General features: G+C 39.3%; 5 protein-coding genes across 9 annotated transcripts; 1 reads left to right on the forward strand and 4 right to left on the reverse strand.

Moving 5' to 3' along the window:
- Positions 1-1,096: 1,096 nt before the first annotated feature.
- Positions 1,097-3,103, reverse strand: LOC116332856. 2 transcript variants are annotated; one of them, XM_031755928.2, is made up of 4 exons: positions 2,786-3,103; positions 2,547-2,684; positions 2,351-2,469; positions 1,097-2,135 (listed from the first exon to the last, which is right to left on the reverse strand). In XM_031755928.2, exons 1-4 carry the CDS (start codon positions 3,054-3,056, stop codon positions 1,224-1,226), a joined length of 1,440 nt encoding a protein of 479 aa, XP_031611788.2. In that variant the 5' UTR covers positions 3,057-3,103; the 3' UTR covers positions 1,097-1,223. The 2 variants fall into 2 exon arrangements, with proteins under 2 accessions (XP_031611788.2, XP_031611787.2); XM_031755927.2 differs by having other exon boundaries at positions 2,547-2,687.
- Positions 3,104-5,180: 2,077 nt separating this feature from the next.
- LOC116332871 (vegetative cell wall protein gp1-like) lies at positions 5,181-7,174 on the reverse strand. The gene is made up of 4 exons (XM_031755943.2): positions 6,852-7,174; positions 6,515-6,694; positions 6,321-6,439; positions 5,181-6,015 (listed from the first exon to the last, which is right to left on the reverse strand). The coding sequence occupies exons 1-4, from the start codon at positions 7,120-7,122 to the stop codon at positions 5,218-5,220; spliced, it is 1,368 nt and encodes a 455-aa protein (XP_031611803.2). The 5' UTR covers positions 7,123-7,174; the 3' UTR covers positions 5,181-5,217.
- Positions 7,175-7,555: 381 nt separating this feature from the next.
- Positions 7,556-12,970, forward strand: LOC116332874 (glutamate-rich protein 6). Of its 3 annotated transcripts, none has more exons than XM_039602522.1 (10): positions 7,556-7,729; positions 8,966-9,094; positions 9,189-9,275; positions 9,368-9,558; positions 9,691-9,755; positions 9,891-10,054; positions 10,621-10,703; positions 10,846-11,004; positions 11,229-11,442; positions 11,767-12,970. In XM_039602522.1, exons 2-10 carry the CDS (start codon positions 8,969-8,971, stop codon positions 12,016-12,018), a joined length of 1,341 nt encoding a protein of 446 aa, XP_039458456.1. In that variant the 5' UTR covers positions 7,556-7,729; positions 8,966-8,968; the 3' UTR covers positions 12,019-12,970. The 3 variants fall into 3 exon arrangements, with proteins under 3 accessions (XP_039458456.1, XP_039458453.1, XP_039458454.1); XM_039602519.1 differs by lacking the exon at positions 7,556-7,729 and adding an exon at positions 7,861-8,097; XM_039602520.1 differs by lacking the exon at positions 7,556-7,729 and adding an exon at positions 7,861-8,085 and having other exon boundaries at positions 8,968-9,094.
- Positions 12,655-17,381, reverse strand: selenot1a (selenoprotein T, 1a). Its single transcript, XM_031755922.2, has 6 exons — positions 17,170-17,381; positions 16,244-16,354; positions 14,835-14,961; positions 13,599-13,686; positions 13,296-13,462; positions 12,655-13,169 (listed from the first exon to the last, which is right to left on the reverse strand). Exons 1-5 carry the CDS (start codon positions 17,301-17,303, stop codon positions 13,338-13,340), a joined length of 585 nt encoding a protein of 194 aa, XP_031611782.1. The 5' UTR covers positions 17,304-17,381; the 3' UTR covers positions 12,655-13,169; positions 13,296-13,337.
- A 576-nt stretch (positions 17,382-17,957) lies between these two features.
- Positions 17,958-24,706, reverse strand: kif2c (kinesin family member 2C). 2 transcript variants are annotated; one of them, XM_031755947.2, is made up of 23 exons: positions 24,584-24,706; positions 24,322-24,402; positions 24,133-24,221; positions 23,943-24,044; positions 23,318-23,366; positions 23,202-23,237; positions 22,357-22,503; positions 21,955-22,077; positions 21,754-21,851; positions 21,548-21,643; positions 21,389-21,443; positions 21,107-21,269; positions 20,839-20,929; positions 20,658-20,721; positions 20,490-20,581; positions 20,237-20,379; positions 19,887-20,100; positions 19,670-19,780; positions 19,516-19,583; positions 19,324-19,402; positions 19,162-19,242; positions 18,962-19,055; positions 17,958-18,312 (listed from the first exon to the last, which is right to left on the reverse strand). In XM_031755947.2, exons 2-23 carry the CDS (start codon positions 24,380-24,382, stop codon positions 18,251-18,253), a joined length of 2,118 nt encoding a protein of 705 aa, XP_031611807.2. In that variant the 5' UTR covers positions 24,383-24,402; positions 24,584-24,706; the 3' UTR covers positions 17,958-18,250. The 2 variants fall into 2 exon arrangements, with proteins under 2 accessions (XP_031611807.2, XP_031611808.2); XM_031755948.2 differs by lacking the exon at positions 23,202-23,237.
- Positions 24,707-25,076: the final 370 nt, after the last annotated feature.

The raw sequence follows: 25,076 nt of genomic DNA on the forward strand, positions 1-25,076 counted from the left end.
CTCATCCATGTCCACATCATAGTCCTCCATAAAGATATAAAGTAGAGTAGGCGGAGCAGATTTTAGAGATGGAGGAGGAGCTGAGAGATCTGGTCGGGAATCTAGCCAGACATAAACAGGAGAGGAATACAGATCTTTGACCAAAATTAGTTGTTTAAACGATGGCTGTTCCAGTCCATTTAGTGCACGGTATCTTAATGTTTCCTGTGGTAGCATAGATAGAAAAACATAGATTATTACATAACAAAATGAGATTTTTAAAAAATGTATAATTTCAGTCTCTGGTTGTAATCCTTTCATTAAGTTCATTTAAACAAAGCCACAAAACAAATCTATAGCCTGATACAAACATCCAAATTCTTTATCACTGATAAAAAGCTAAAGCAAAATCATGTGTACCACATAAAACGCTCACCTTGGCTAAAGAAATGCAACCACTTCTTTAAATGACTGAATAATTTAACCAGCTGCAGAGAGACACATATGCAGTGTTGCATGAATGATCTACTTGATTTCTTGTTCTGGAGCTTTGCACCCTCCAAGTAACGTTTAGAAAATGAAGTGGATGAACGACAATGAGCATGTCTGGATTCAGAGTCCAGCATTACACATCTCTCAGTTGTCACGTGTGGTTGAGTTTCAGGGAAGTGTGTACACACACACAGTCACGGGGTGCCCAAGGGGGAGAGAGAGCACTGTGCAAAACTATATAGGAACAGACAGAATAGGGTCTATATGTGCAGTGGGTGAATGGGATTTATGCAAAAAAAGTTTGTGCAAAGATACAAGAAAAAAAAAAAAATGTGTTCCATAAACAAGAACTAAAGGTAACCCTCTACAGACTTTAATTCATTGTCTTAGTATGAGCTCTAACATGTATTGAGGGGGGTTTGCCATAAATAGGTCAAACATTTGAAAAGTAATTCAGTTTGGTGTTTTAAAAAGGGGCGTACCATGACAACCAACATGCTTAGGACTGTGCATTTCACCATCATTAAATGACCAGTACTTTTCACATGAATGAAGAGAGTGTAGTGTTTATAATAATAATAATAATAATAATAATAATAATAATAAACACATACATGAGAACAAGTTCACAGTAGAAAAGTCTTTAATGAATTTTTATCATCATGCACCACAAGAAAACAAGATTTTCTTAGAACAATTTAACCATTACCAAATTCACACCATCAAGAAACCCTTAGCACTTACAGCTCTGCTTAATTCCCAGTCGGACCTCCTTGACCTTTGTACTGAGGAAACCTGGAAGCACTTTGCAAAGGGAAGCCTGAATGTGTTTGGAATCTAGATTTAAAACCGGCTTTGGCCATGTACTTCTGGTCATCAGGGAGTTTCTTAGCCTTGTATACAATATATGGCTCAAAAGGGAGCTTGTCAAATGGAACATATGGGGCTATAGGGGCTGCAGAGGTTTCTGGGCTCACAGGGCCTGGGTAACTCAGTTTCACAGGGGAAGCTGGGTAACCTGGCATAGCAACTGGGGTAAATTGAGACCAAGTAGGTTGCTTTGGCACATTTGGTTTTTGTTGGTATGAAGGCTTTCCATAGAAATATTCAGTCTCCGGGTTGTAGTAGTAAATCTGAGTTTTGTCAGGGATCATTTGCAACGGTTGGCCTGGTGGAAGGTAGTGCATATTAGGAAAATGTGGAGGGTAGTAGGCAGGGCTCTTGGAAGGATTTTTGATGCCACTAGGTCTAACAGTCGTAGATGGTGCCACAGTGGTTGTAGCTGGTGGCATAGTGTTCCTCACTGGGAGATAGGAGTAGTAGGGGTAATAAAAGTTATATGGGTAGTACAGAGGGTATGAATATGCAGGTGGCTTTGTGTGAGGGGGAGCGGTAGTTGTAGTTGGGTTAGTCTTAGCACCTGGTGCCATCATATGCATGTAATAGTTATACCAGTAGGAATTATATAGATTAGGATAGCAGGGCTGTTTTGCTTGTCGTTTCGAGCGATGGAAGTGCCACGGCCTGAGAGAGAAAGGAAATTTCCAGGGCTGTAGAACAGGTCCAGGGACTGTCGAAGCAGGAGTTGCATCAGGATTGACGACAGGGCAGATGAATTTAACTGCCATCCCCCGCCAAATCATTGGCAACACATAGCTTCCATTCTGAAACAAAAACAACATGTTTTGGCCTGGTTTTTAAAAAGCATTTGGCAAATTTAGCATCAAGCAGTTATAGCAACTCTAGGTTAGAAGAGTTTCTTTTTAAACTACCAAAAAAAAAATATGGAATTCATCAAATAGCGTGGATGTGAAAACCATATTTCACCAAGTCTAGGTCCTTTTAGCCACTTAAGGGGGAAAAAAACAAAAAAGCCTACCTCTGTTAGCACACTGCAGGCATTATAAGGGACATTTAAAACTAGTCCCAGTGAATTCTGGTGTATTGAGAAACCACAGCTTTCAGGCACATGCTTCAGTTTTAAGGGTTGTGCATTTTCTGAGAGGAGAAAAAAAATGCCAGTATTCAATGAGAGTTTTTAAAACAGTCTGGCATACTTATAATACTTTTTCTACCTATGTGCAGTTGTAGATCAGCAGCACCAGGCCCCATGGCCTTCAGCTTCATCTTGTTATCGCCACAGAGTAGTGAAGAGTTTAATTGCCTCCATGCTACTTCATTAGCAGTGTCATTCTTCAGCTTTGATCTACTCTCTGCTTTAGGAAGAAAGATATCCCAACACAAAGTTAACTGCAACAACCTTTGCCTCAAGTGTACCGAGTTTATCAAATTGACAGAAACAGCCAAGTGTTACCTGTGATGCTTGACTGATGCAAGTCAACTTGCAGCAACGCATGTCCTGTGGCAGCCGCAGAAGAAGCAGATCCTGACTGGAAGTTAAGCCTTTTTTCATGAAAGAGAATGCTTCCCTTTTTTCCATCTTTCACTGCAGTCTCACTAGATCCCTCATGTTTAACTTTTTTGCCCAGCACTCGCAAGTTTAAACAAAGGGCTAAAGAGCACAGGAGCAATGTGACTGCCACAGTTTGACATGCTCTACAGCTCCAACTTCTATCACCTCCCATAGTGGTGACACACGATGCAGAACAACCAAATCACAGCTTCTGATGCTGTCTGCAATTTGTCACCAGCTAATCAACACAGTTACAGTTTGCACCTGTGGCCTCATTAAGAGCCTTTGGCATCTGACTCTAGTATGGTCCTGGAATAAGTAGATGAAGAACATTTTTTATGGAGCATGAAATGCGTGGAATTCTATAGTCATCATAACTCATGAATATGCAGACAAGATTATCCTATTTAGATATACTGTAGACAGGTGCAGGCTCTGTCTCTGGTTAAACTAACTTTTAACAGTAAACATTTAATAAGAGCAAAATTATTCTCCTTTGGAACATATTTGAATTTTTCTTGATTCAATTCACTTAAGTGTAGGTAGGTTATTCCGATGAGCTTAAGAAACTCTTCTTTGAGTCGATTAATAATCAAATAAAAGGTATAAAAGGTATTTAATTTCATAAAATGTTACATTTAAAAAGGCAAGATGCATGCTTTGTTGCTCCAGTGCAGCCTTTAGGGCAGGGGTCCCCAATCCCAGTCCACGAGGGCCGGTGTCCCTGCAGGTTTTAGATGTGTCCTTGATCCATCACAGCTGATTTAAATGGATAAATTACCTTCTCAACGTGTCTTGAAGTTCTCCAGAGGCCTAGGTAATGAACTAATCATGTGATTCAGGTGTGTGGACCCAGGGTGAGATCTAAAACCTGCAGGGACACTGGCCCTTGTGGACTGGGATTGGGGACCCCTGCTTTAGGGTCTCGAGACAAGTTCTGTTTCAAGAATTACAGTAGTAAACACTGTCTGTTTGCATTACTAAAATTTATACCTGAATAAACCTGTATGTGCAAAATAGTGTGCCGTTAAAACAGCTTGTTTGCAGAGCTTGGCAAGCTATTACAACTGGCTAACTGAAAGGAAGCATGCACTCAAACAACTCCTTCAAGAAAAAAAAAAATCCAATGCGTGGCCAAAGATGGTGGTTATGGTAAATGGACTGGTTTATAGTGTTTTTTAACTCTGCTTGAGCACTTTATACATGTTTCATTCATACCCGCCCATTTGAGCAGTTTTTATTCTAAGCTTAAGTGGCATTTAACATTAGCACTCACAATGGATGCATGATACTTATGCTGGAATATTTGACATGCAGACTGGAGCAGCCAGGGACTGAACCACCAACTTCTCAATTGTTAGATGACCACCTTTGTCTCCTAAGCAACAGTCACCCTGGTTATTCCTGATTGTCTGTATTTACAAATTGTGTTTGTTTTTCATTTTTATTAAAAGGAAAAAAAATGATGAGTAAAGAGAAAACTGGAAGGGTGAGGCAAAATAGAAATGGTCAAAAATGAGTTGATATTTTGTGACAGAACTTCATGTAATGAGCTGAACAACCTGCAACACAAAGCGAAACAACGTTATAATGGTATACAGAAGCAATCAGACTGAAAGTGGATGAAAGTGATGTTCAGTGATGAATCTGCATCTGCATTTTTTTCTCCCCCCCCAATGGCATTTGAGTAAAACAGATCTCTTGAAGGACCCAGCATGCCAGGTGAAGGACCTGGTGTAGAACTGTACATGACTAAGTCCTGTAAAGATACTCCATTTGCTGGTTTGACTAAGTTGGAACAGCATGACAGAACATTGCTTTTTATTGGTGAAAAGGAAGCTTCACAGTTAAGGCCACATAAGCCCAGCATAGTGCAACAAGATAGGGACTTTCCAACATTAATTACATACTTAGTCAAATCAGCAAATGGAGTATCTTTACAGGACTTAATCATGTACAGTTGTACAACAGGTCCTTCACCTGACCTGCTGGGTCCTTCAAGAGATCTGTTTGCATGTTGTATACAGTGCTTTGAGTACTCTGGGAGAGTAGAAAAGTGTTATATAAGAATCAGTCCATTTACCATATCCACCCCACCCCCCTTTGTTTGGTGGGTGGTTGCAGACAACGGGGACATTAATCATTTAAATTTGAGCCCCCAACATCCAAATATCAAGTCTGCTTATCAATTCAAATCACCTCAGCACTACATGCTCACAACATTTACGATCCTTGAGTCGGAATCTGTGATGCTAATTGAGTTGAGCTGTTGAACAAAGAAATTCAAACCATGAACTGGTGTTATTTAAAGCATTTATTATATTTTCTTCAAACTATGACGAAAGGGAGGGATTGGGCATTAACTGAACTTGTTGATGGAAGTGTGGAAAATTGTGTGACTGAGCTTGAGGCAGCAGAGTGTCTGTGCTTCCAGTTTCCAAGTCTGGATTAGGATTGCTTGGATATTGAGGAACAAATTGAGGGAAAGGCGGAACATATTGATGGAGTACGGTGTCTGAGCTTCCAGTAGGAGCCGCCAAATCTGCATTAGGATTGTTCAGATATTGTGGAAGAGGGACAAACTGAGGGAAGTAATGCATATTGGGTGGAACCTGCAGTGACTGGGGATAAGAGTCACCATTAGTTGTGGTTTGAGTACCTGCTGGCACAGGTAACTGAAAGGGCCAAAGGAAAGGTGGACCGACTGGTTTGTAACCAGGTAAGAGAAGCTCTGGAGGAATGAAGATTTCTGGCTTTGCAGTGGTGGTTGTAGTGGCCATTCGGGCTGCCGTTGTGGCTGGAAGTGGGGGATAAAAGTAAGGATATCGGGGAGGAAAGGGCAGAGGGTATTGCTGGAATGGGGGCATTTCTGGTTGCTTTATGGTTGCTGCAGGATCCGATACGGCAACTGAAGGATATGGATAGTGCATTTGTTGTGGAAAGAAAAAGGGTTGAGGAACATGGGCATACAATTGGTCTGGGTTTTTGCTAGCGTAGGGCATCTGGGAGTTTGATGCAGGGTCCTGAGGGGTTTGAGATGCAGTCGTCATAGGAGCTGGTGCTGCAGGTTTAGAACACCAAAGGGAGACTGGAATACCCTGCCACCGCATTGGAAGCACATAACTGCCACCCTTTAAAACAAGGAATATCAGGACAGTGTTACCAGTCAAGGATTCTTTAAGTTATTTACCCCCTTTTAAAAGAGCCATAAATGTTAGAGATCACAATATTAAGTGTTTATGTTTAGCCAAGAGACAGTTCCAAACCCATGACTAGCAAAGCCAAGCCTCAGCCATCTAAGGAAGATTTTCCATAATTTTAATTTACTTCTGATAATTAAAAAAAAAAAAAAAAAAAACCCCACCAAGATTAGCCAATTTTAACAGGCTGCCAATTATTCAAATATAGCATAAAACTTAATTTCAGATAAAATTACCTCTTGAACCACACTGCAGCCATCATAGGGAACCATCATAACAAGTGACAGTAGGTTCCTCTGCATGTTGTAGCCACAGCTGGGAGGGACCTGGCTCAGAGGTACTGGTGGGGCATTTGCTATGGGGAAAAAAGTTTACATGACTATGCAAGCAAATAGACACTTTACCAAAAAAGTGAGCCCTGCTTGCTTACCTTGGTCCACTGCTAGCTGTGACACTCCTCTTCCCACTACCCTGAACTTCATCCGATCCCCACCGCACAGCAGAAAAGGTGCCATGCGCCTCCATGCTGCTTCTCTGGAAGTGGCATCATACGTTTGGCCCATTGCTGCTTCTCTGGAAGTGGCATCATACGTTTGGCCTTTTGACCAGCCTGACATGGAAAAAAAAAAAAAAAAAAAAAAAAATCCAGAAGAGCAAGTTTTGCAGCTATGCACAGAGGCATAGAGCTTTGAAATAAAAATCTAAATTTAAATACATCTCCAAATAAGCACACTTCTTCTTACATAAACTGTGGACCTGAAGCTTACCTATAAAATCCGCTTGATAAGATTCCTCCACAGATGAGTTTGCAGAGGCTTTCCCATATTTGCCCTCTGACTCAAGGCCTGAGCCTTTCCCGTCAGATATTCCGAATACGACTTTCCCCTTTTGAGCACCTAACGCATCGGCCTCTTCGCGCCATCCTCGCCTCTCTGTTTTCGTTAGTCGGTAACAGTCTATTGCTTGCACTAAATAGCACATCAGAATAACAGCTACAGCACAGCAAACGGTGGCACGTCTCCCCTTTTCTCTACGCATCGTTTAGCTGTGCGTGTCTCCTAGAAATGTTCAGAGCTGGAAGGCAAGACTTCGCCACGGCTATTTGTGCGGCAGCAAGCAAACCAGGTGCTGCCACAGCCAATCAGAAGCCGCTGCAGGGACATCAATGGATTCTCTAATTACCTGGCACTATATGCACCTGAGTAATGTCTGGTCAACATTTTATTCTTAACGGGCTTTGCGTGTGTGCGTGTGTGTGTGTGTGTGTGTGTGTGTGTGAGCGAGAGAGAAAGAGAGAGTTTAATTAAGACACACAGTAATAATTAATGAGGTAAACTAAGAAAAATAAATGCACAACCGCTGCCCCATCTAAAAATAGTATTAAAACGCACATGACCAAAAGATGAAGGGGCATGTGTTCAGAGACCTCCGCTGCTCATAAAAGGGAAGGAGCAAAAAAGAGTTCGGTCACCGAAGCGAATTTGTTTTGTCAGCTGCAGTTTCCAAGGTGACCAATGAAAGCCGGGGATCAACCTCTTACGTGCTCAGAAAATATCCAGAATTTGAACATCTACGATGCCATGGCAACCACCAAAGCTCCACCTGCTGGTGAAGCTGCAGAAAGGCTGTTAAATGAACCACTGAGGTGGGATTATTTCCTGCCTCCAAATCCTTTGTAAACACTAGATTACCATATGTACACATTAAAATAATTTTGGAAACGTTTTGGCTTTTCTTTTTAATCCGGACTCTTACCATAGATTTTACTGTTTATTAGAAATTTATGTCAGAACGCTTATGAGTGTTAGCATAACCAGTCAGACAGCAGCACAGATGAGGTCTGCTGTTATGTTTACACATTGCCATACAGCTATTTCATCTCCATGGTTACTAACAACGCCGGCTAGTCTGAAGCATCGCTCAGTACTTGACTACCACTGCGGCAAGTACCTGGTGTTTCATTGTCGTGCTGTCTTCAGCATATCTTCATATCTTCATAGAGTATGTATAGAGGTGTTTGTTTTCACCTACTGTTAGCTTTATCTGTCTTTTTTTTCCCTCCTTAAATGATAATTGCTTTTATATATGTAAAAATATATTAGAAGTATTATACTTGAGTGTGTATGTATTAGGGATAAGTTCTGATTCCTGGTAGCACATGAAACTAGCTCATTGAGCTGAGGATGCAATGTTTTATCTTGGGATAAATACACTAAACACAGTCAAGACAAAAAGATGAAGTCCAGCTTTTCCTGCAAGTCTGTTCAAAGTACATTTTTTTCAAACAAAATATCTCCTACATGTACATTGACTGGTCACTTTATTAGATTGGTGGACCCTCTTTTGGCTTCAGAACTGCCTTAACTCTTCTTGGCACAGAGACAACAAGGTGCTGGAATCATTCCTCGGATAATTTGGTCCATGTTGATATGATAGCATCACACAGTTGCTGCAGATTTCTCAGCTGAATCCCTGATTGCACCACATCCCAAAGGCCCTCTAGTGGACTAAATCGCCCTTTTTAACCATTCTGTTGTTCAGTTTAAACTTCAGCAGGTTAACTTTACCACATCCACATTGGCTGATTAGATGCACACAGTTGAACAGGAATACCTAATGAAGTGGCCAGTGAGTGTATATTTATAAATACATACCAACAGTATTAACAGTTCTCTTATTCAGACTTCTGTGTATCATTAGATGGCACTGCTACATTAGCTCATGATCTGCTCCATGTTCCAGACGACCATGTAAGACCTTGATTGGTTTCACATGGTCATATAATAATCTTGGATATTATTATATGGATTGATATGTCACTCTTTCTAAAACCATTGAGTGTTTCCTTTCATTTGTCATTTTTTTCTCTTTGTCTGGTAAGAGGATGCGATACAGTTGTCCAAAACCTGTCAGTGACCCACCCACCTATTGTATCAGGGCTGCAGGAGTTCTGAGGTACAATCGTGAGTCTGACAATCACAGGATGAATTTAACAACTTTTCCCCAAAGGGTAAAAAAAATGAAAAGACAAATATCTCCTTACTTTTTAAGGAAGGAAGCAAGGTGTTACAGATTATGTTACTCTAATAAAAAATGTTATTCAGTCCCAGACAGAATACCCAGCCCAATGTGAGTACTGTGGGAAAAAGACTCATCCTCTACTGGATCTAACATTGGTACAAAATCCTGAGGTGAGGCAGATTGTAAATGGTCAAGTCAAAATCCCTAAATTCACCTATTGTACTACATGACCTCCTTACCCCCTCCTCCCTGTCCATCTCAGACCCTCTTCTGTTGTGCTCAGCGGCAGCAGCTATGTCAAATGCTGGTGAAGCAAAGACTTTTGTTTGAGGAGAGATCTAACCTAACTGCTGGTAATCTAACTTCAAAAGACCAGATGGAAATTCTGTACCACAAATCCAGAGAGAGTGAAGCTTACCACAAGTTTATGAAAGGCTTTCAGAGAAAACCTAGGTACACATTTGCATGAAATTTTGCATTTTGCATGAAAATGCTTGTAAACAGAAGGAAAGTTGGAACAGAAATATGGCTCAAATAATGTGCAAAATATAATATGAGTAGCGTTTATTTTGTATTTTTTCATAGAATACAATCAAGAGATCCTACAATCTACGGTGGTTACCCAGTTAATCTGCTTGCAGGGCAGACCTGTGAGTAATTAGCAACGTTCACACTGGAAGCCTGAAACTTCTGCATACAGTCATAATAAACAGACAGACAGGTAACAGCATCTTGATTTTATAAAGCTCTGTGAAACTAACGCAGTCTATTTTGCTACTGTTTAGCTGTCTCTGCACCAGGGGTCTTCAGGTTAAGACTCTCACATGCTCCAGGAAAGGGGACAACGTACTGCAGTAGCACAAATGAAAAATGCTTAAAAATGGAAGAGGAGGTGTTGCTCCCTTTTTTTGATCGGAAACCAGTTCAGTTTGGCATATGTAATCATCAGGTAACATGCAAATTAATATTACTATTATTTTTCATGACCCACAGAGTTTGTACAGAGCTTGGTTTTTCTTATTATATTGTAAATATATGATGTTTTGTTCTTGCCAACACAGAGATTTCATTTATGGTTGAATAGAGGCCTCAGACAGCTGCATTATATACTAACACAATGCCCCCATGTGGTCACACTGTGTCTACATAATACATTAAACCCAAAACCTTCACAAAAGCAAGACTTTGTTATTACGCTAAATAGTATTATTATTTATAAAGAGAAACTACTCAATTTTAGTATCGTAAACTAGTAAGCAGGGTAAAAAGGCCAAAAGACAATCAAAATGACCCTGCAGAGGTTGACAAACTTAGACATTGAAAGAGAACTTGAATGTAGAGGTAAATTTGCAATAACGCAACCCTCCCACTTCTTTCAAACTCCACACTATTAGGTTATGATAAGAATAACAATTGTTTTTTATAAATAATTTTTCAAAAGTCCATGTAATTGTGTACAAAATAGAATTTCTAGACATGATAATTTCTTCTTTTGAACTTTATCTGTATTCACAGGTGGGGTCTGGAGTTTTACAGAAATTTTATTCCAGTGGCATCAAATTCCTTACCATGTTCCCTGATGGCTCTGCTCAGATCTTGTATCCTCTCAGATTTGATCATGAAACTTTGCAGAAGTGATTTAAAAATGCACAATTTAAACATTAAAGAAATCCAGTGAATTCCAGTTGAATTGAATATCCTCTATAGTCAGTGTTCCTGTCCTTACCAGCTTGGTTACAGTTATCCCTCCGGCCTCTTGGCTGTACTTATCGTGGTCACTGAACACAATGGAAGAGTCTGTATAGTGTATGACGACGTCAGTGCCCCTAATCAACAAATCAGAGCTATATTCCAGTCTGATGGCAGAGCGACATGCTATCACGCCAATGGAAACATATGGTAGATAGCAATTTTTTAATATTTACCGTTTATTAAATATTGCCTCTTTAAATTATATTATTAGCCCTATAGTTGTTGTTGTTATAGAGGTTGCTGTCAAAAAATGTTTTTGTTTATGGGGTGTAAATGTAATATTTAAAATTTGCACAGGTGAGCATAAATACATAATGGCAATGAGCTACAGTCCATTTATATGCATGTATTTTTCTGTACTCACATTGCAGGCTGTCCTTAAACATGTCTGGCGGCCGTTGCTTAAACAATGCAGGCAACATAACTTGCACGTGGAGCTGGGGTACTCCCACGCCCCTGCAGCCCATCTTTCTGTCCCTCAACAAAACTGTTGGAGTTCGAGTCCTGGGGAACAAACAAGTGTTTGTTTCCTTCTTGGCAGGCAGGCAACAGGCTAAGTTCAGTGTGGGTACCTGCTGTGCTCAGGTAAGACTGAAGCACTGTGCAACTAGTCTGCAAATTGTGAACTGGCTATTTTATATAATTAAACATATGACAAATAAAACATAACAAGGGTTAAAATGAAAAAAAAAAGTGTTGGAAAATATGTTCATTTTGAATATGACACTGGAATAAGTCTAAAAGTTTGGATATGGGTATGCATTACTACCAGTTTTCTGATGTCTTTCTTTCTAAAAGCAAATATATTTTGCATTTCAAACATTTAACTACACAGAGGGTTTAAATGATTTGCAAAACGACTGTAACAAATGCTAAAGTGCTTTATTAACGTGAAAAATCTTTGATTAGGGTGAATACGTGCATACTTCAGGCTCATCGGTCTCTAAAGACGAGCTGCTGGCATTGGCAGCCAAAATCAGGATCCATGCAGCCATTCAGCATCTTCACCAGTACCTGACGACACCCTTACATCCCCCAAAACTTAAGACACCAGCCCATCACCTACAGGTTACTGCTCAAAGGCTCCTGAAAGTCAGTGGTGATGTAATGATGAATGACTGTGACAAAGCCTTCATCCTCAAGTGCCTTCAGGATTGTTGATGTATATGTAATATTGCAACATGATGACAGTGATTGAAATTTAAATAAAGAAAAAAAAAAAAAAATAAGGCTGGAAAAACATTTTGCATGTCCCATTTTTTGACTTTAGTTACCAGAAAACTATATCACCTAAAGGAAAAAACCCCCAAACATTTTATGTACTAGCACCTCAGTGCCAGCATGTCGATATTTTAATATAGAGAGATAACCCTTATAGCACGCTTGACTGAATCAGTATTTTCTCATTTTTAAGGCCAGACTTACCTTTATTTTAAATTCAATTTAAATCGAGACCGATTTTACAAAGAGAATATCAAGTAAAGGTGTTATACAATTAACCCAATAAATGACTTTCATTACTCATTGTCTAAATAAAGTCATCTGTTGCACATTAACCACATTGTATTTTTTAGGCTGGTCTTGTAGTTTTGTTTTTTAATTTCTCCTCTCTTTTGCCTTGTAATATAAAATCAGTGTAGAGCTTCCTGAAGACTTAATAACCAGGTTGTTACTCCAGATATTTCATACCATTACATAGTATACCCACAGTAAACTATAAGCCTGATGACAACAGATGCGTTAGCCATTTAACACCACATCAGTATGTAAACTCAACACCACACTGCAGTTTCAGAGTTAAATAGTTAACAATATGTTTTATTAATCTCCTTAGCTTCCTCCAAGGTTTGTAAATATAAAAATTCAGAAATCATACCAACAGGTTCTCAATGTTATTTTCACAACAGTGATGACAGACTTTTAAGTGCTGCAAATTTCTACATGGTAAACTACTTGATAAACAAATTTCTACATATGGCTCAGTGGTACAAATGACACATTGTTTCTTTTTTTCCACAGAGATCAAATTATATTCAAATAGTTAAAGACTACAAGAACCAATGTTAACTCTCTCCTTAGGGGCTCACTGATATCACCTGGATGAACTCTGTAGTAGTATGAATAGTACAAGAAAATGACAAAATGGCCAGCACTGTTGCCATGGATCCCACTCTGGCGTCAGGGGCGGGTCATCTCTAAGGGGCGCAGTGAAGAGTGATGGGGACATCCAGTCTGTGCTAGCAGTGTTCCTGCCTTCAGCGCAGACGTTCATAAACATCACCTCACAGCCCAGTGAGAAACCCACCTCAAACCTAGAAGGGCAGAGAAAGGAGCAGACCAAATTAAAAAGCATAAACATTCACTTTAGTAGAAGTGACTCCAAAACAAACAAACAAACAAAAACAAAAAAAAAGTCCTTGGCACACGACTGTACTTACATGGAGGGGCTTTTAGCTCCAGCTAGGAATTGAACAGTAAGGTTATGAATGGTGGTGGTGCCTTGTGTTCATGTGAACGTTCATCTTCATTTCATTATCCAGGATTTGCACAAGCTGCTGCATGGAGGGCAGGTGACCTGACTCCAATTTGGACCACACTGGTACATCTATAAAAGAATATTTTCATTTTAATTTGTGGGCTAGATTTTGTTCCATCGTTTCCAGTTTATGAATGTTATTGCAAGAAAAATGAAATAAAGTCAAATCCACTGGGCACTAAGTACGAGCTGGAGTAACACTCACCATTTAATGTGATTTCAAACGCTCCTGTTGACATTAACTGGTTTTCAATCATGTTGCTGAGGAAGAACACCATCATGCAGGCATAAATCTGATGGAGAGGAAAGATTTATTTTATTTAAATAGAGTCTGAAATGTTCAGTGAGCAGAAATTAGGACAAAAACCCACAGGATAAAAGTGTTGCTCTACTAACAGGTTAGCATGTAGCTACTTTAAAATATGAGGTTCATGCCATCCATTAGTGCACTTCTGCAGTCACTCTCAGTGGAGTAACACTTCGCAATATGTTACGATTGTGAAGTATACGGGTATTTCTCACAATATATGCATTTTAAATCCAAGTCACATATGGGGCCCTGCAGTTAAACCCTTAAGACTTAACTGCAGGTCTCAGTTTTGTTTTATTCGTTTCCTGTCTGCAGTTCGCATGACAGGGATTGACAGTTGTGCATGCCTGTTTTTGACGCACACTCTTGAGCAGCTCTCCCCATATTGGCTGATGAGATTACAGTGCAGTAAGATTACACAACAACAAATGACAGGGTCTGGCACAGTCATTAAAACCGGATTTCTGCTCTCAAGCCACCTGATTTAGTGATAGCAGTCTAGATTCATGTTAAATATTATGCGAAAGGATTCCATGTATATACCGAAAGCAGCTTTAAAAGCAAACACATGAAAAACTTAAGATGGTCTTTGTTATCAAACATACGTGGCTTAGAAGCAATTTTAAAAGAACAAATTCAATAGCAAAACCAGCCCAAACCAAAATGAATAAGTCTTTATTGTGTATTTAAAAAGGCAAGAGTTGCTGTTATGTGTTTGGCTTTCAATGGCACAAAAAATAGTTTTTAATCTTTTCAGCCTTCTGTTAAAATGCAAGAATGACCGTTAGTGCAGAAAGGCTTTTGAGACTTCCCAGGTCTCTAACCCTGGGGATAACAAATCCAAGCCAAACAATACTTAACAAAACAACCAGAAGCCACCGAATGAAGAGCTAATGAAATCCTGCGGGTTTTAGTTGTACTTGGCAGTCTGTAAGTAAATGGAAACTAGAGCCCACCTTTCTTCATTTCTACATGCTACCCACGCCTGTGTTATCTGCAATAACTTGCCAAAACAATGTGCAGCTCCATCTACTGACAAGCCAGTCTGCTTTCTAACACGTTATTACACATAAAAACACTACAGTAAAAACGCTCCCATAAGGACACAGCTTTGATTCCAGGAAACCTTACCTTATTTCCTTGGCCCCATTCCCACATTCCGGGGGCTTGCATACCAAAGAGAGCGAACGGGTCCCTGCCGATGATAATCAGCCCAATCACCAGCAGTTTGAACACAGACAGGAAGGAAGCAATGTGTCTGTGGAAACAAAACAAAAATATGTGTAGATATGGATTTGAATACAGCTCTTACACATGATAACATAAAGCAGACAGAGCTTGTTACTGAAGTAAAATCTCTCCAAAATCTTTAGTTTTACATTGTGAGACATTGAAAACAATGGTTAAAGAATCTGTGGGAGTTTGATACCATCTCCATTTCTTTTGCACAGATTTTCTCGTGTGTATTCATTAGAAGCCCAGAAAAATACCTACGAGTCTCAGTAACACCACACCTTAACTACAACACCTGGGACTGCTACACAAATACATCTCACATGTAATACAAATACAATCCAATTCTCCAGGCAATGATTCCTCAGAATGCCACAGACTTATCAACAATTAATCAGAAACCAAGTTATAGTCCATCTGAAACAGTATATGCAAAGAAACAGTTCCATAGCAACTAGAATAGAAGGAGAAAAATTTCATGTTTTATTTATAAGTCCTCTTTTTGACTTTATTATCATAAGTCACAGTGCTGATCGTTGTACAGATGGACTTTTGTTAGTTTAGCTAAATACCCAGTGTTCTGATGCAAGTCTTGATGCGTGCTCAATCATCCAGGTAAGTAAATACCAAAAGGTTGATTCTGTTCATCTGGATGTAGCGTTTTCAGTGGGAGAAACATTTCATCACTCATCCAAGTGACTTCTTCCGTCTCAGCTGACTGCAGGTTTCCCCAACCTTATAAACAGTGCATTGCACAATAACTGAAACCAGCCCAGTGAATAACCAATGGGCTGTGAGGTCAGTTCTAAAACAGCCAAACAAATACTTTAGCTGAAACCATTACATCCATTTCTGTACTGTATACACCAAGGAAGGTATGCAACTTCAGCCCCGTTGCCTGAAAATTTAAGGAATTAAGGAATGCATCACAGTTGTTTGGATTACCTGCAGGGTGTACCCATTTAACATCTTTAAAACTTGGGAATGCAAAATGAAGTAAGCTGGAGTAAAATTAGCCCAGCTCATCTAACAATTTGTGTATTGCTCACATTTCGATTTGATTTGTAGACATTTTCTTCACTGAAGTGATTTCAGGACACTGGACTAAAACATCTTTAAAAAGGACAGCAGTTTAAGCTGTGTCTACCAAAACTACCAGACACCAATCCATGGCCAGATATGTTCGTGCTTGAAAATTTCACTTCCTTAGACAAATCACGGCTAATCCCAGGGAGCTTTCAGCCTGCTTTAATAAGGCTGGACGTAATCCACTTGTAACAAGGCAGGCAATCTTTCGCTCTGCTTACCGATAGATGGGAATAGGAAGATAGTTCTCCCCTTCAATGCGGATGTCTGGGTACCGCTGGTACAAGGCCTGCGTGTACTCCTCAAACACCCGCTTGTATCCTCAGGAAATGCTGTGGGGAATACAAGGACACTGCTAGAAAGCCAAGCACAGTCTAAAGTCAAAACAGGACAGTCTAACAAAGGTTACGTTGATGACTTAGCCCGGAGATTTGAATTTTAAACTCTTCTGTTGATCATTTACTCAAAAGTTTTATATTTGACTTGGCAGCAGCGCGTTATCATACATGAAAGCTGCATGTTCATCTTTGTGGGCTGTGTTTGCTTTCGTGACTATCTTATTTACATTGCAAATGTGGTCTTAAAAAAAAAAAAATCATATTTCCTCGTACACAAACGTCAAACAAAGTGAGAGTTTCCAGGTTAGCACACCGCCTCCTGGTCAGGTTAATATTTAGAGTAGTTAGTGGAGTAACTTGCCTAAAGTCTCCAGGTCTATCAGCGAAAACAATATGTTGAATTCACCAACAATAACTGCAGATCAGAGGGAACATTTTAATGTAATCTGAGAAAAAAAAAAACCTTGTCGTGTTAGCATAACAAGGATAACACATTAGCATGACCTACACACACAGTAGACGGTTTATTAAAGGTTTAACAGCGGAAGTGGAAGCCATGTTTTCCACCAAATGTTTACGAAAAACGTGCCAAAAATTATCGACTTCCAGAAAATGATTTCAGTAGAGCTTTTGACAGCTGTTTATTTATTCAGTTTGAACAACCCGCAGCGTTGTTATTTCCTAACAAACATCCGGGTAAATTAACCTCCTATCGGGGAGCGTTTACCGATTTTCGGCCTGCGACGCTGTTAGCCGAGGACTTTAGCTAGCGTGCAATGACTCGCCAGTTTTTTGGCTCATTTGCTTACCAGATTTGAAACTTGAGAAGAGGTCCCGTGGCAAACTGCATCTTCATTTTCTTTATGCCGCTGCTGTCACCAGCCGTGGCACAGCAGAGGGAAAACACCCCCAAAACCAGGAGCGAGAACCGTATCCACTTCATGGCTATCCTCTCCGAGGCTCCCTTCCTTAACCCGTCGTGCACAGGCAGGTTAATCTGTACATTTCGCTTCTGGTTGGTCCCTCCTCTGCCTCTTCCTCCAATCGCAGGTTTTAACCACTGCTGGTTTCATCTTTAGCACCACCTACCGCTCTGGCAGTTCAACTAATAAACAGAGCCTTTGGGCTAATAAAATATAACCTAGATCACCTCATCTTAAAGATGGGATATTTCCTTATTGGGTGTTTTGATAATAGTGTTGCAGCTGATCTGATGCCTACTAAGGTCACAGCACATGATCAACACTTACACTGGCAAAATTCATAGTCATTGTGCCCCATCATTCCCCCTTTTGAGATCAAAGTCTCATTATAGGACAGGGGCCATCAAAATGTTATATTGATTTTAAATTAGCCTTCCCTCACAGGGGCCAAGTCAAATAATAGAAGCAAAATCTTCCATAACAGCTATTTGCTGTGTAAAAAAACCCAAACAAAAACCTTCAACTTAGTCATTCAATTATTTATACAGAGCCACATCTGACCAAGAATAAATCAATTCTGTTAAAATTTCATAGAAATTATAAATTTGAATCATAGCTTTTAAACAGGTGAACTATGTTCACCTATGATGCAGAAAAGAAATCATACTGCATTCTTAGTTGTGGTATAATTTATTTAATGAGGTGCATAGACAACTTCAATGACCATTTCCATCAAGAATGAGCCCTCCAAAATTTGTCTCGATTTTTTAATGTACATGTATCTAATTCTGCACTAGAAATGAGCTGTCTGCCTAAAATATATAAAAATCACATATTTAATGAATAGTGTTCAAAAACATTTTATTGAATACACAGAAGTTACTACAATGAAACAAATATAGTAAGAACAAACACAATTTTCTAATAAAACAGCTCGTTATTCAGAAGAGAAGGTTTTCTAGTTGATTTAGTGATTCAGCCTTGCTGATTGCTCCTGATCCACAGCAGACTGCAAAGCCATCACTGTCTCTGTGGATGAAACAAATGAATGTAAAGCACACCAAATACATCCTTTTTTCCCTAATCCCTGGCAGGCTATACATTCAATTTTGACAAAACAAGATGACTGTTTGGCATCTACGCATTTGGTTTTTGGTTGTTTTGTTGTCTCATTTTTAACTCCTCAAGACAAGCCATGTACTCCATCACCATCTTGGTCTTTTAAAAATCAGATATGATGAAAGGGGCGGATTGGACTGTCAAACTGCATGCTCAGTGGCTAACTACTTGAAACAATAATCCTCCATTCTGACCATTACTTACACTGATCATTTTTCTCCCAATCTCACCCTGAAAATAATGACTAAATACAGCAGGGAAGTGTTTACAGAGGTCACATTTGGCAACTGTTTTTCTTTCTATAGTAACAGAAGTCTTTTTACAAACCCTAGGTATTGCCCCCTTGTGGCCATTAAAAACAACAGAATTTTAAGGCATCTCTTTGTTGTTTTTTTCCTCAACTGTGAGTCTACACCTTTATTTAAAACAAAAAACCAAACAAACAAAAGAAAAGAGGCTGGAGCTATGTAATAAGGGGTAAAGTTTTGTATAATGAGCAAGCAGATTTAGTACACTAAAGTCACAAAACAAATCAAGCAATATTTCGGTTGGTACAAACCCAATAACTTTTTGGAATGATCAATTAGGTTGGGGAGTCCTTCCTCGATGTTGTATGAGATTTGGTCCATTTCTTGTACAAGGTCACCTGCCCTCTGAGTGAAAAATTAGGCAAAATTACTCATTTAAAAAAATAAAATAAAATATAACATTGTAACTTGAATCCTAGAAAAAAAATATACAAAGTTAGGAAAACTCTACCTTGAGCTCTGAATAAACTTTCTCCTCCAGCTCAGCCACCTGAGATATGGCATCATACACACCGGTATCCAGAACTGATTCCTACATCACAAAAAGTGTGATAAGTTAAATCTGAGAAACGTCTACACAGGTTATAACTGGATTCATGCCGTGCAAGCTTACCTCTTCTGAGGAGCTATTCATTGGCTCCTGTGTCTTAGGTGCTTCACTGGCTTTGGAATTGCCATTAAGTTCCTTCACTCTGCAGAAAATGTTTCAAGCTTCATCATACAATAAGGCGACTGAGAATTCCCATTAGAAAAAAACAACAACAAAAAGCCCACAGATTCAGAGCTTCATATGCTAAATACATACCTGTCAGCATAGCGCAATGTGTTCATTGTATATTCACATGAGGTCATACCTGGAGACACCATAGCAATCTGTGAAACAAAGAAAAAAAATTATTTGATGTGGATTTCAAAATATTCAATCCTGAGAGGAAGTCAAATTTGGTGTGGTAACATACCATGCAGGTCCTGGACTTCTCTCCAATGAAAGAATCCCTGAGGACTTTGGTCAAAGTGCTCATTCGGAAAGGAATGTGATCACTGTTCTTTCCCAGTGAACGGATACACTCCTACAGGACACAAGAGAGGAAACACCAGTGTTTTTGAGTTGCTGTGCATACATTTTTAATGGAGAGAAAACAGAGTACTTCTGCCTTTTAATCAGCCATCGCTTACCTTGAGAGCCAGAAGGCTGCGGTTGATCTCGGCAGTTTCAACTAAAGTACTCCGGTCATTGCTGCTGACATCTGTACCTCGCTCATTGCCAGCCAAATCGACCAGCGAAAACTTGCCGTGCAGCGTGGTAGCACGGTCATTGCGCCGAAGCACAATTTGAAGGATTGCATGAGAGCGGGATGAGTTGGCGTTGGCTGAGGTTTGGCCCGACGTTCTGGAAAGAGAGAGTGAGATACTAACTTAGAGTTTGCCTACCTACACTAATGGGTAATTAATACGTTTTTGTGCTCTTTCAGCAACAAATAAAAATGCACAAAGAAACATCAAACACTTTCTTGATACTAAACTACCTGCATGAACTGCCAATCTGTATCATCTTGATGACCTCCTCTGCTGAGGTCACATAGACCTCTTCTAGGCCGACCACCTGAACCTGTTGTCGTTCATCTTCCAAAACACGCAGCTTGGCCTTCTTATGCAGCAGATCATACACCTAAATAAAAAAAATAAATAAAAAGGTCTAGTTTGTTATATGGATTAATTGAAAATGTGGATTCAGTAGATATCTTCAGAGTGAAGGTTGTTCCCTTCACGTCTTCCTACCTTGCCATTGTAAATCTCAAAGAAGCTGACATAGGCAGAGAGATCCAAATTAGCATACCTCCTGTGGTTGAGGTAGGCAAAAACATCATGGGCTAGAAGTGAAAAGACTCAAATTATGACAACGTCTGCTTTTTGTACAAAATCCAGTTGTTTCATTTAAGGTCCTACCTGCTAATGCGTAGATGCCTTTAGCGCTGTTTTGCTGCTTCCCTGTGAAATCACCTCCCATTGTCTTAAAAATAAATAAAGACTTTGAATAAATTCTATATTTGCAAAATTGTGCTTCAAAAAACAAACAGACAAAACAAAAACACAAACCCTCAAAGTCTTAGCGCAAGTGAAGACTTACATGAGTCTTACCACTTCCTGTCTGGCCATAGGCAAAACATGTTGCCATACCACCTTCAAAAATGGACTGCACCAAAGGTTTAGCTGTGAACCTAAAGGAAAATCATAATTTTAGTCGTCATTAACATTAACAGGAAAATTACAGCATGTATAAAAGTATACATCAAGTCTCCAGTGTACTGGTCAATGTCCCAGTTGAAAAAGCTAAGTTAGAAAATGTACAATCGGAGCCACTGTTGGCTTAATTAAAGGAAAAATGAGGTAGTTACTTGTAGACAAGTTCATTGGTGGCGGTCTCATCAAAGGAGTAGTCAAAGTGGAAGACTTGATTGTCCAAGTACTTGGTGAGGTCCACCTTGTGTTTTGGCTCATGGACCAGTAACGCACCTTTCCCAGGTACAGACACCACATCAATCTCCTTTTTATTAATCTCTACAATACACAAGAGTATCGGAGTCAGTGTATAAACATGGCAACTGTTTTCTCTCCCTTAATTACTCCTTTATATTCAGACGATAGAATAGAGAATGTACAAATTATTCCTGACCTACCCTGCTTGTTAAGGGGCCGCTTGCGAACGCACACACAAATCCTTTGGGGCTCAATCTTAAAAAAGGCAAGAGATGTGCAGAGAAATGAATGTACTACAGTTTCCAAAGCTACAATAAAACTTTCTGGATGTAACATTGTAAGTCCATGTTCAAACCTACCGTTTCAGTAGTTGAGAAGGGTGTGATTTCCAAAGTCGCTCTGAAATCCTGAATCATCTCAAAGAACTTCTGGTTGGGCCGGGAACCTTCCAGAAACTATAAGGACAAGCAAACAAAAGGTACTGTAACAAAATGAGGAGTAGTTTTGCTCATGTTTAAAACAATTTACATTAAAAAAAAGAATAATGGTTAAAGAAATCTTTCACCTTTCCCTTCTTGGTTTGCATATCTGGAGGCTTTATAACACAAGAGAGCCTTTTATTGCCTTTGTTCAACTCCACGGGAGCCACAGATTTCCTTCTGCCTGAAATGTGAAAAAAAAAAATATACACGCTGAATATACACACACACACCGAAATAAATAAATGAGATGTTAACACCTAATACCAATAAAATGGGTTACATACCTCTAATTGTGGATGGAGGAGGCATTTTCTCAGGTTCATCGTTTTCCTTTATGGCCTCGGGAACGAAAGGCTGCGAAGTCGCTGGTTGCGTATCATTCTTTTTACGCTGCTGATTCGGAATTGCTAGATGACAACAAACAAATATATTTCAGATTTAACAGAAAGAAAAGACCAAAATATTCCTTCATACATTTAAAGTACTCAGAAACTTATTCAAATACATTTTAACAGGTACATGATATGACTTTGTACCCTGCAGATGACAAAATGTATATGGCATGGTCACCAAGAACAACATTTCATTGTTAAATGAAACAGATGTGGCTCTCATTAGACCATGTTATACATTTTAACAAATCTTTTTGTTTACCGTTTTAAATGAATAAATAAATCACAACCAACCAGAGTTTTTGAGGACTGATGATGGAGGGAGATCGGGATGTATGGTTTCTGGGTTAGCTGAAGATGATTCTGCAGCTGAGACTGGTCCTTGAACAGAACCCGGGGCCTGAAACATACACGTCTGCCGAGCCTGGGACCGAGTAGCAACTGAAAGTGACACAAGACCAAGTCAAACTGCTGAAATATGACTTTATGCATTTCAGACTGATTATTACCAGCATTATTGTTCTGGAGTAAGACAGCCACTACTGGTAAAGTGGAGGAGAAAGAGGAAAGAAACAAAAGAGAAAAAAAAAAAAAAAAAAAAAAAAAAAAAAAAAAAAAAAAAAAAGCTGTATGAGGCTGTCTGGCAAAACACAAGTGACACCAACAGTAAATTCACCACTTATTTTTCTAAAAACAGAACAACCAAATTAGACATCCACAGTGGTAGAAAAGTATATTTTAAGCGAATAACAAAGATATGAAACACTAATGTGCTGGTCATCAAAATGGTTCTAAGTCCTAAAAAAAGGACTTAAAGGCCACTGTACATGCACTTTTTATTCTCCAATGAACTGATCAACCAGTGATATCAATCAGCGCTCCTTTTTATAGCACGATCTTATTTCTCAACAGGCAGAATTTAAGGATGAAGAGACAAAAAAAAGACATTGTTGCATATGCATGTACAATCACCCAACACCTAAGTGTATTGATTTGCATCCCTTGTGTGTTATCATTAATCTAATGTACATCTAAAATCTGTGAGTTCAGCTCTTGCAGGATTGTCACTCCTCGCCCTTGCACCCATAACCAAAACAGGACCGATTTGCTTTAACAAAAAACATGCACGCCGTGCCGACCTGACTCTTCAGTTCTGGTGACTGTTGTAGTAGAAGCTTTTGGAAGGAAAGAAGCCATTAGGCAAGAGTACTTAACATTTACATCTGACACACACAGAGACCCAATATTTACATACAGGAGGCAGGTGCAGGAATCCTAGATGAGCGCAGTCGACCCTCGTATTTCTACAGAATAAAAACAGAAAGAAAACTGTATAATGCTCAGTCCAGTCAGCCATTTAACTCCCTCATAAGAAGCACCGTGTACTTATGTGTACAAGTTATTAGAACGTCATTCTGCATGTAGTTACATCAAACAGTATAAAAGCGGGGGGAGATTTCTAAATCCAGATGATGTACTATGAGGTGCAATCTTAAAAAAAAAAAAAAAAAAAAAAAGTTATTTGTCACATATAAAACAAACAAACAAAACAAAAATGCTCAATTGGAATTAAGCCACTGTCTTAAGGTCATCTACATGTGGTGTAGAGCATTGCTTCAGGTTTGCTCATGGGAAGTCTTCATTTACAACTACAGTTGTGCTCCTTTTTGATTACACCTCATACAGCACAAGGCTTCTACTGAACATTCAAATTCAACTCACATGCATCCTTACATCCTTCATTGAAATAAGGGTCAACTTAATGTCACAGGAGAGGCTACACAAGGAAGCAGGATCATCTAACCTTGCTGTCATCTGGTGACTGACAGCAAGGTTAATGTAATAAATTATGAGAAAAAACAATGTAGGCTAGCACTCACCTTTTCTGGAACATGAGTCGGTGGGTCAGGAGTTGAGTTTGTGATTGAATTTATAGGGTCCAAAAACTCTGGATTGAGTATACATAACTCACTTAGATCAATCTAAAACACAGAAGAAGAAACAGACTCAGCATATAGGATATTTTAATGTATACCTGGTTGATATTACCTCAGTTATGACATTACTGACCCCCTTTCCACGGCACATGTTCCTCTCATGCCACTCAACCATAACTGTGGACCTGTCAACGGATTTCACCGTAGCCGAATGGACTCGACCTAGTTCACATACATAAAAAGCATGCCCGAGTTAAACTCACGGCACACAGGAAGTACAAAAAAACATAATACGAACCGATTTAATGCAACATGAGCTCACCATCACTGCGGCTGATCTGGACAGAGAGTCCAACGAGAAGTCGGGACAGGCTGTTCTCCATTATAGGACCTTCTTAAAAAGCTGGAAAAAATGAAGGTAACGTTAGCGTATTAAGTATCCAACTCGCTCTCTACCAGTTGTGTTGTCGTCGCCGTGAAAATATGTCGCCTTTTCATGGAAACGTAAAGTTTGATTAAACCAAACCGTCAGTCGTTTCCATTTGTTTATTTTTAGTTTCTTTCAAGATAAAAATCAGACTTACCTTTCACCCGTACCAAACTCAACAGCGCCCAGAATTTAAACTGGCGTTATTTCCGAGTATTTAAGAATCTGATTGGTCTTCGTCATTTCATAGAGTCCAGCGTTCTTCTTCTACGGAGTTATAGGTGGCATTTAAATTGATGTTACACTGCCACTCATCGGACAAGTTAGGAAGGACCGCTACAGTTGTGCAAATGGAAGAACTTCGATACACTAATTCAACCAGACTAGCTCGGTAAGATGTTGCTGACTTTAATGAAATGCTATCTTTTGTCCACGTAAGCAAACAAAAGCAGAAAAGCAGGCTAGTAACATTCATTTTAACAGACAAGTGCTTTACAAGAAATACACATCATACAGTACGGGATTTATATATATATATATATATATATAAATGGTAAATATATGTATTTATATAGCGCCTATATATATATATATATATATATATATATATATATATGTATATATAGTAAATAAAGCTAATACTAATAATA

This window comes from Oreochromis aureus, linkage group 18, assembly GCF_013358895.1.
Source record: "Oreochromis aureus strain Israel breed Guangdong linkage group 18, ZZ_aureus, whole genome shotgun sequence".
In the NCBI taxonomy this organism is placed as follows: Eukaryota; Metazoa; Chordata; class Actinopteri; order Cichliformes; family Cichlidae; genus Oreochromis; species Oreochromis aureus.

Excerpts from the sequence above, each read along its gene's own strand:
- kif2c (XM_031755947.2), bottom strand. The coding sequence starts at position 24,382 with ATGGAGAACAGCCTGTCCCGACTTCTCGTTGGACTCTCTGTCCAGATC. Across the intron at positions 20,101-20,236 it reads CAGATTGGCAGTTCATGCAG|AACGTCGGGCCAAACCTCAG; the intron begins GTAGTTTAGTAT and ends CTCTCTTTCCAG. Across the intron at positions 19,781-19,886 it reads GCAGCCTTCTGGCTCTCAAG|GAGTGTATCCGTTCACTGGG; the intron begins GTAAGCGATGGC and ends TGTGTCCTGTAG.
- LOC116332856 (XM_031755927.2), bottom strand. The coding sequence starts at position 3,056 with ATGGGAGGTGATAGAAGTTGGAGCTGTAGAGCATGTCAAACTGTGGCA. Across the intron at positions 2,688-2,785 it reads GCATCAGTCAAGCATCACAG|CAGAGAGTAGATCAAAGCTG; the intron begins GTAACACTTGGC and ends TTCTTCCTAAAG. Across the intron at positions 2,136-2,350 it reads CCTGCAGTGTGCTAACAGAG|AATGGAAGCTATGTGTTGCC; the intron begins GTAGGCTTTTTT and ends TTTTTGTTTCAG.
- LOC116332874 (XM_039602519.1), top strand. The coding sequence starts at position 7,882 with ATGAGTGTTAGCATAACCAGTCAGACAGCAGCACAGATGAGGTCTGCT. Across the intron at positions 9,095-9,188 it reads TAACAACTTTTCCCCAAAGG|TCCCAGACAGAATACCCAGC; the intron begins GTAAAAAAAATG and ends AATGTTATTCAG. Across the intron at positions 9,756-9,890 it reads TCTGCTTGCAGGGCAGACCT|CTGTCTCTGCACCAGGGGTC; the intron begins GTGAGTAATTAG and ends GCTACTGTTTAG.
- LOC116332871 (XM_031755943.2), bottom strand. The coding sequence starts at position 7,122 with ATGCGTAGAGAAAAGGGGAGACGTGCCACCGTTTGCTGTGCTGTAGCT. Across the intron at positions 6,695-6,851 it reads TTATCAAGCGGATTTTATAG|GCTGGTCAAAAGGCCAAACG; the intron begins GTAAGCTTCAGG and ends TTTCCATGTCAG. Across the intron at positions 6,016-6,320 it reads GCTGCAGTGTGGTTCAAGAG|GGTGGCAGTTATGTGCTTCC; the intron begins GTAATTTTATCT and ends CTTGTTTTAAAG.